Raw genomic sequence first — 9,324 nt, 5'->3', positions numbered from 1 at the left:
AGGTAAGCCCAAGTGTCTGAGGTGACACCTGCCCTGCAGACAGCCAAGCCACAGTGCTCCAGACCAGGGGCCCAAAGAGGCAACCACAGGAGCCAACCCCCTGCAAGCAAATGCTGACAGCTTTCCAGAATCCTACTCATTACAGACAGGCTATTCTGCCTACTTGATGTCAAACTTGGGAACTAAAGCCATTCTCCTGCCTCAGCTAGGATAGATGTGCTCACTCAGGGTGGTGCAAACTACATTTGCACACATGTTAAAATCCACAGGTCATCTATAGGTCACAAGGCCTGCAAGTACCACTGGCCAGGACCAAGGACAGTTGCACAAGACTGGGACAGTTGGGCAATAGGACAGGTCCTGTCCAGAGGCTGACAGCCCTGCTGAGGCTACCCAGATAGGTGCAGGCCTTCCCAACAACAACACAAGTTCAAGGGCCCCATTCCCAAGATTCCCCAGCATCAGTGAATGAGAAAGCCAGCCAGGCAGCTTAGAAAGACTCACATTTATTATGTGTCTTCTCAGAGACTTCTCTCTACTCCTGCTGAGCAGCAGCTGTGCTGAGGGAAGCCACAGACACAGCTGATTCTACAGTGACCACTGTCCCATGGACGGCTTGGTGGTGGTGGGGATCTCTCCATGGATGAACTGGGGTTGGCCTGGTGCAGTCAGGGTCCCAGCCCATCCTTCTTGCCCAGATACATCCATACCTTACACTATGCCCCAAGTTTCTCCTATGAGGGACCACCCACTCTAGGACATACAGCAGGCACTTAATATGTGCTTCTTGGATATCTGCAGTATATGGCACTCAACCTCCCAGCTGTCTAGTGAGGAGAGGACAAAGTGGCTGCCAAGGCCATTGGACAGATTGAAGGTCAAAGGAGCTATGACCTCGGCCCTGGGTGAACAGCATGACACAGGGGGACGATAAGCCCCTCTGGTACCAGGCCTGATTTGAAGCCAAGCAGCATGTCCACAGCACCAACAGGGCAAGTCTAAGGCTGCCCCAGGCTAGCCCTGCCTGGATTCACTGAGGGGCATGGTTGTATGCAGAGGCAGAGCAGCGTGCTGGCTGGGCAGGTGGTCAGCATAGGAATTCTTTCCCCCAGCAGCCAGATATCGTCAGGTGTAGGGATGGGTTGAGTCACGTGATGCGGCACTCAAGGATGATCCTCTGAGGGAAGCCTTAGCCACAACTGAGACCGCAGTGGCCACTGTCCTCCAGTCTGAGGAAAAGGGGCAGGTACAGAGGTTCACCCTGGGGTCATTCCATTCAAGTCTCTCAGGGGTCAGGATCCGTGCTGGTCTGCATCACATCCACGTGGCTGTAGGACTTCCATGCCTGCCCATTGCAGCTCTTCAGGATGCTTCCCAGCTGCCGCCCAGGACCCACCTCAAAGGTGCTGGGGAAATCGGTGCCCTTCTTCCGCTTGTAGATAGAGTGCATTGTCTGCTCCCACTTTACTGGAGACACCACCTGCTGCCCCAGAAGCTTCCGGACGTGCTGGGGATTCATGTATTTATGCCCACTGACGTTGGAGTGGACAGCAACCAGTGGCTTCTTGATGTTAATCGTGCCTAGAATTTTCACCAGGGGCTCCACAGCTGGCTCCATGAGGCAAGTATGGAAGCCACCACTCACCGGCAACATCTTGGTGCGCCTGAAGTGATACTTAGCAGAATTCTTCCGGAGAAACTGCAGTGCCTGATGAGAAAAACAAGAGGAATTGGCATCGAGTGTGTGTGTGTGTGTGTGTGTTGCTGGAATGGAATCCAAGCAAGACTTCTACCACTGAGTTTCACCCTCAGCAAGATTACAAGTGTGCCTTACCGCATGTGGCCCACAAATCCTTCAGCTCTAACCTTAGTCCACTTTTTCAGTTCTAGTTAACTTGGTTGTAGAGTCAATGCCCTAGTAGTCTGTCTGTCTTTTAGATTTATTTACTTTTGGTGTGCACCAGTGTTCTGCCCGCATGTATGTCACACACGTGCCTGGTGCCCAATGACAACATGAGAGGATGCCTGATCCCCTGGAACTGGATGGTCACAACTAACATAGCGTTCTGAAAACCAAACGTGGGTCCTCTCCAAGAACAAGTGCTCCTAACCTCTGCACCATCATCTCTCCAGTCCTGATGGTCTTTTCGTAGGAGTTGACGGTCATCTGCCCCCACTAAGAAATGCCCATGGCTGGTGAGTACAAGCGTGGTCTATCTTGGCCTGGAACTGGTCAGTGTGACCGTCTACCAAGGGGCTGTGGTGCTCACAGGTTCAGAGGTATTTGAAGACCCAGACAGTGGGAGGAAACCACAATGAGAACTGTGTGTGCGCAGTTTTGCTCGTTTTTTAGAGTCAGGGTCTCACCATGTAGTCCTGGCTGTCCTGGAACTCACTCTATAAACCAGACTGGCCTTGAACTCAGAGATCCTCCTGCCTCTGTTTCCCAAGTGCTAGGATTAAAGATACGCACCATCACACCTAGTTATATGTTATTATTTTTAAGACAGGGTTGTAGGTAGTCTAGCCTGGTCTTGAACTTCATTCTGTGGCCAAATCCTTTTGCCTTCACCTCCCAAGGGCTGGCTTCAGCCCAGCTACTGGGGCTCAGATTTGGCCTTCAATGGCATATGCTTGAGGCAGCATTGATTGTGAGTTCAAGACCAGCATAGGCTACAAAGAAAGACTCTCAAACTTCTGGCTCTTGTTTCTCCATCTCAGCTTCCTTTTCGCCTTCTAGGTGGTGGACTGGCAGTGAGGGAGTTAGACACAGGATAACTGGCCCTTACAAGGCTGTACTTTCTTGGCATCTCAAAGTAGCACTGGTCCCAGCTGCCACTTCCACAGGGCTCCTGCCCCTCCACTTAGCGCTTGACCTGTCCCTTACTGTGTCCCTGGACTGGTGCCACCTTGTCACACTGCTCCTCCTTTGACAACAGGAACTCTAATGGGTCTTATGTCCCTAGTGCTAGTACACAGAATATCTTGGTAGGTGACACTTGGGTAAGCAGCAGACAGCACAGGACCGAGCACTTGAATACAAAGATCAGACACTTAGGAAAAAGCCAGGTGCCTAGTAGTGGTGGCACATGCCTTTAACCCTAGCACTCAGGAGGCAGAGGCAGGCGGATCTCTGTGTGTTTGAGTCCAGCCTGGTCTACAGAGTGAGTTCCAGGATAGCCAGGGCTGTGACACAGAGAAACCCTGTCTCAAAAAACTAATAAATAAATAGGTAAACAAATAAATAAAAAAAGCCAGGTAAAAAAGCCAGACAAAGCCACAGAAAACTGCTCCTCTCTCAAAGCAAGCAGCCAGATTATAGGCATAGTATGAAAAGGCCTGGACATGGTGTGGTATGGCCCTTTACCTGACCCATGAGCCAGGAGTGGTTCAGAAATGAGCAGGTGATAGCCTGGCTTCTGCTCCCCGCTGCAGCACTCAGTCTGCCACACACACCCTCGGCCCTTGGCCATTTTCTCCAGGCCATGCTCAGCAAGGCACCCGCTCTTCCACTGGGACCTCAGAGGTATGCAGACTCCCTGCTCCACAGTAGACTAGAGTCTGTGAGGGTGGCTCCCACCAACACTAACCTCAAGGTGTCCTGAGATGACCCTGCAGTCAGGAAAGAGGTAGTTGGACACCTGGCACACCGGGTTCTCTATGCCTAAGGATCTGCAGTGCTCCTGGGCTTCCATGCAGGCAAGAGAGAAGTTGGACTGCCGTTGGCCGAGGACAGACAGCATCCCACTGGGGACAGCTTCAGATGCTTCTTGCATAGCTTCGGCTCGGACCTTCACTGCATACAGACCTATCCAGATAGAAGTGTGTTTGGAAGTCTAACTGTGAAACGGAGGGAGAGCCGTCATCAAGGGAAATAGTAACAGTGGTGCTGACTGCCAATTCCAGGGCCACAGTTCTGATCATCTTTATCTGCTGTGCTGAGTGGTCACATCCAGCATAGAAGAGCACTTACTGAATAGGAGTGACCCGAGTTCAAATCCCTCGTACCCACGTGAAGTCAAGTATGACTATGCAAGCCTATAACCCAGCGAAGTGGGAGGGTCACACAGGCAGAGACCACCAGCTAAGCTCTGGGTTCAGGGAGACACTGACTCAGTGGAATGAGTGATAAGAAACACGTTGTTCTTCTCTATCCTGTTAGTACATGCACATAGGTCTGCATACCTGCACACACATGTGCACACAGCCACAGGGTGGGTGAGGAAACAAGTGAAAAGCAGCACGTCCACTGTATTAACACAAATAACCAGGGCTGGGAAAACGGCTCAGCATTAAGAGTGCTTATGCTTTTGCAGAGGGCTAGGGTTCTACTCCCATCACCCACATCGGCATCTTACAAAGGCCTGCAACTCCGGTTCCTGGGTACTGCAAACACATGGTGCACTCAAACTCATGCAAGCACAGACACATAAAAATAGAAATATCTCTAACTCAAGGAGAATAGGAGACTCTTTGATTGTCACAACTGTGAATGATACTGCTGACAGTCATGGGTAGGCCAGGGGTCTTTCTACAAGGAGTCCACTACAATTCTCAAGAAAGTCCCTAAAATATCCCGATATCAAACACCAGTGTGCCTGTTTCAGAGACCAGGGAGGGAGACAAGAAAAGACTTGGAACCACTTGGTGTCAGACAAGCCACACTTCAGGTTCAACTTTCCACTAGCAAACATGGACAATAACATCCACTGTGTCTGGGCTGTTACAGAAAATGAGAGTTGTTATTTAAGAAAAACTGAAAAGGAACAGCACCCAAGACTACCAGACACACAGGCAGTCATAAAACTACAAAAAGTACATGAACTTCATGAAACACGACTGTCATAAACCAGGCATGAATAATCCACGCAGAGTGCAAGAACCTAACACTGCCAAGGCAGGAGAGTAGAAATGGGCTCAGGGAAAGGTGATGACGGGACTGCACCCGGGCAGGCTGCTCTGAGGCTGAGACAGAGGAAGGGCCGTGACAGCACCCCACCCACTCCTGATGTCTATTCCTCAGGCTGAACAGAATGAGGAGAGAGACACAGGAACTGCCCAGGGCTGACACCAGGCAGAGGGCCCATGGGGCCAGCCTCACACCCTTCTCTGAGCATACCTCTCACGCGGGAATGGGCATATTTGTGTGAGGGTTACAGCTCCAGGACCTGGGTAAAATACAGAGAGAACGGTTGATGGGAAACAGGAGAAAAGACAAAGCGAGGTGAGGGCAAGTGTGAACACCTTTCTCCCTTGTGTGTGGTTTAGTAACTATGGCAGATGCCACACAAAGACATTTAGTATGCACCTATGAATGTGCTGTCATTCTGCAACTGCACACACAAACTACAAAGCTGGTATTTCCAGTAGGATCTGGAAACATCGCCATCCCTTTCATAACAGTAATACACTTTTAAAACAGCACTGGGAAGCCAGATGGTGGTGGCACAAGCCTTTAATCCCAGCACTTGGGAGGCAGAGGCAGATGGATGGATCTCTTGAGTTCAAGGCTAGCCTGGTCTACAGATTCAGTTCTAGGATATCAGGGCTACACAGAAAATTGCTGTCTCAAAAGCAAAACAAAGCCCAGCATTGGGGCTGGAGATATCGCTCAGTGGCAGACTACTTACCTGACAGGCTCGAGGCCATAGGCTCAATGCCCAGCACCACTCCCTCAAGAACACCTTATTCCCTTTTCTTCCTCCTCCAACCCCAGTAGCATCTGCCCCTTCTACCAACTGGATTCATATATTAAGGACACGTGATATTACAATTTAACTAGACAGTGGCTGTACTATATACATTCCTAGAAGCTGGACCCTGGGCTGATTTCTGCACATCCTCAACCTTCCTCTCCCATAGGGCACGAGATGCTATTCCTGCGGGCTGATGTGCGTTTCTTTGACGACCACTGTTGTTAGAAGTGCTTGTTGAGGCTGGGCGGTGGTGGCGCGCGCCTTTAATCCCAGCACTCGGGAGGCAGAGACAGGCGGATCGCTGTGAGTTCGAGGCCAGGCTGGACTGACAGCCTCCGAAACAATACAGAGAAACCCTGCCTCATAAAAACCAAAAAAAAAAAAAAAAAAAAAAGAAGTGCTTGTTGACCATCTGGGTCTCATCTCTCAAGAAATGAGCATTCAAGCCCCTTCCCTGTATAACTATAAAGCAGACTTGAAAATCAATGAACTGATCAGTCAGGCAGGCACTTGTGGTGTGCTCTCACTCTCCTGCTCTTTGTGTCTGTCTGTTTGTCTATCTGCCTTTCCTTCCCTTTTTGAGACAGGGTCTCACTATGCAGCTGTGGTGGGTCTGGAACTTGATATGTAGACAGACTGGCTTTGAACTCACATAGATCCACCTGCCTTTTCACATTTTTCAAGTACTAGGATTAAGGGCATAAGCCCCAAACTCAGCTCAAGAGACCTTGCCACCGCCTCCAGAGTAGCCAAGACTACAAGCACGAGCTACTGTGTCCAGCTTCAGAAAAAAAAAAATCTTAGGAAAAAGTCTGGAAAGATGGCTCATTGGTTAAGAGTACTAACTGCTCTTGTTCCCTGAAGTCTGGATGCTGGGAATGGGCTTTGCATACACTGGGCAATAATCAAGTATTCATTAACTCACATAACACCTACTGAACACTTTCCAGGTGTGACAGGCAGAGAGTGAATGCCTTAACAATGCAAAGGGAGAGCCAGAAAGAGGGCTCAGTGGGTAAAGGTGGCTGTGGCCAAAGCCAAACCTAATAACCTGAGTTCAACCCTAAAAATGCACATGTTGGAAGGAAGAATAGACTATTTCCTAAAAAATGTCTTCTGCCTCACACACACACACACACACACAATTTTATGTAATTTAAAAAGGAATGCAGAGGGCAGTCAAGGAAGGTCGACATGGGAACAACTTCATGAGATTATAAAGGAAACCTGCACTGAATCCTTTAGACTTCAAAGGGGATCAGGGGAATCTCCAGGGTCATCTGCAGCCCTGTGCTCCCTTCCTGACAACCTTGGAGGGGGTCTAGCACCACTGTCCACAGAGTCCCCTGTCCCCACTGAACCCAGCAAGAATACACTCTGCACAAGCCAAACTCCTGTGTACCTTCAGAAAACTCCATGGCTCCAGCAAACACGAGGGCTGCAAACTCTCCCACGCTGAATCCAGCTGCAGCAACACAGTTCTCAATGACCTGTGGTGACAGAGCAGAACATAAGGCTGAACCCTCAGGTACCGAGCATTCAGTCCTAGGATATGAATCTGGGAACTGGCAGCACAGCTAAGAGTCACCATGAGTTAATTTTATTGGCCTGGTACTCCAGCTAGAAGACAGCACACAGCTGGGCCAGCAACCCCAGAGTCTAGCCCTTTCTTGATGAGAACCTCCATTAGAAAGGCAGGCTAGAGTCAATCCGAGTCACACCATGACCCAGAGTCTGGATCCTCCTGCCTCTACCTAAAGCAGTTTCTTGGGCATATGGGGTGCAAAAGTTACATGCACACTGCCTATGACCACTCACGGCTGTAATCACAGCCCTAGGGGAGACCGAAGCTAGAGGATTTGGAGTTCTACAATAACACAGATACATTTCAGTTCATCCTTCCCATGCTCCCAACCAAAACAAAAGTACAGGCATTAAAAATACGATTTTTCAGGCCACAGAAAACTGAATTTCAGTCCCCAGACCTACTTTACACTACTACTAAGGTAAGTAGGTAATGCTAATCTCTATAAAAATCTCAACATAGGCTTGCCCCAAAGTAAGCACTGAGTAAATCTGCAATAGGACCATACTCATTACGGTCACCTTGAGCCTCCTGTCATTCCATCTCACAAGGTGGCTGCGAAGGTAAAACAGAGGGTCTCAGCACCAGTTAACATGTATTGTCCTGGTATTACTCTGTTTCAACAGCAAGTGAAGTCCCATGCTGTAATCTTTGCCATGCCATTTTCTGTCTTCTTTTAGACAGGATCTCACTATGAAGCCCTGGCTGGGCTGGGACTTGCTATGTAGCCCAGGTTAGTCAGATCCCCCCTGGAATTGGAGTTCTGTAATGAGCTGCCATGTGGATGCTGGAAATTGAACCCGGGTCTTCTGGAAGAGCAGCTAGTGCTCTTAACCACTGAGCCGTCTCTCCAGACCCTCAAAAGTAAATAAAAAATTTTAAGAGATTTATGTGTATGAATATTTTGCTTACTTGAATGTTATGTGCACGTGATACACATACTTGGTACCCGCAGAAGCCATAAAACGGTGTTGGATCCCATGGAACTGGAATTATGGATGACTGTGACCCGCCACATGTGTGCTGGGAAGCTAACGCAGGTCCTCTTAAGTTCAGAGCCATCTCTCCAGCCCAACACATTCATCTTTAATGTACTATATTAACTCGGTGCATTAAGTGTGAACTGTGTCTCTTCTAAGATGCAAACACCCCTGTAGCAAGGATCCTTATTTCGTGCAGGAGGTCTAGAATACTATCAATGACCAGAATGGCGACCAGTAAGAACCACACTGAGGACCCCGCAGACCCAGCAGTCTCTCCTCGGCTCACCGCCGGCTGCAGGTGATGAAGCTTCTCCACGGCGGCCAGCGAGGCCACGAAGACGGCGGGCTGGCAGTGCACGGTGCGGTCCAGGTCCTCCTGAGGCCCGCGCAGGCACAGCTCCAGCAGATCGTACCCGAGCACCCGGTGAGCCGCTTCGTAGAGCTGGCGCACGCGCGGGAAGCCCAGCAGGCCGCCACCCATGCCGACCGTCTGGCTGCCCTGGCCGGGGAAGAGCAGCACTGAGCAGCGTGAGGGCGGCCGCCGCGCCACCGCCTCCTGGACCCCCTCCTCGGCCGAGCTGGCGTCCCGCAGCAACTCCGCCACGTCCACGGCGTCCGCCGGCGGCTCCCGGAGGCTCGAGGCGGCGCGGCGTCCCCAAGGCCCCCAGGCCCATCCTGCCCGAGCTACCCGGGCGCTCATAGCGAGACACATAACGGATGTTCTTTACCGCGGCGACGGAGGAGAATCGCGGCTGCGCAGCGGTGCGGTCCTACGGGTATTTCCGGTCGGGTGGGCCAGGCAGCCAGAAAAAAAATGTTCCCATGTTACTGATCCACCCCAGCTCTCAAACCGTATGCACTTGTGTCTTGGTTTGTGAGCTTCCTTAAACTTCTTCATCCAGGAACCACAGACAGCATTTCACAGTGAGCCCTCAATAAGTATTTCCGTACTAAAATATGCGCAACCGTCCAGTAGAACCTGAAAGAGTACTGCGAACCCTCCCCGCCCCCCTTTTTAGCCCATGATTCTGCCAAATGTACTAAGCAAGCAGTTCTCGTA

The 9,324-nt window shown here is 50.5% G+C and overlaps 1 protein-coding gene across 1 annotated transcript; it reads right to left on the bottom strand.

Annotated features, from left to right (window-relative positions):
• Positions 1–490: 490 nt before the first annotated feature.
• On the bottom strand, positions 491–9,017 carry Mcat (malonyl-CoA-acyl carrier protein transacylase). The gene is made up of 4 exons (XM_005067045.4): positions 8,551–9,017; positions 7,099–7,186; positions 3,591–3,808; positions 491–1,708 (listed from the first exon to the last, which is right to left on the bottom strand). Exons 1-4 carry the CDS (start codon positions 8,974–8,976, stop codon positions 1,286–1,288), a joined length of 1,155 nt encoding a protein of 384 aa, XP_005067102.1. The 5' UTR covers positions 8,977–9,017; the 3' UTR covers positions 491–1,285.
• Between the last annotated feature and the right edge of the window lie 307 nt (positions 9,018–9,324).

The sequence above is a fragment of the Mesocricetus auratus genome, unplaced genomic scaffold, assembly GCF_017639785.1.
Source record: "Mesocricetus auratus isolate SY011 unplaced genomic scaffold, BCM_Maur_2.0 Super-Scaffold_100010, whole genome shotgun sequence".
NCBI classification, from domain to species: domain Eukaryota; kingdom Metazoa; phylum Chordata; class Mammalia; order Rodentia; family Cricetidae; genus Mesocricetus; species Mesocricetus auratus.
This window is presented reverse-complemented; position numbering and strand designations above follow the sequence as displayed.

What these genes read in the sequence shown, in the direction of transcription:
- Mcat (XM_005067045.4), bottom strand. Translation starts at nt 8,976, where the DNA reads ATGTGTCTCGCTATGAGCGCCCGGGTAGCTCGGGCAGGATGGGCCTGG. An exon ending in TTCATCACCTGCAGCCGGCG is followed by an intron (nt 7,187 to 8,550) that starts GTGAGCCGAGGA and finishes CTGTCACCACAG; the next exon opens with GTCATTGAGAACTGTGTTGC. An exon ending in AGCCATGGAGTTTTCTGAAG is followed by an intron (nt 3,809 to 7,098) that starts GTACACAGGAGT and finishes CTATCTGGATAG; the next exon opens with GTCTGTATGCAGTGAAGGTC.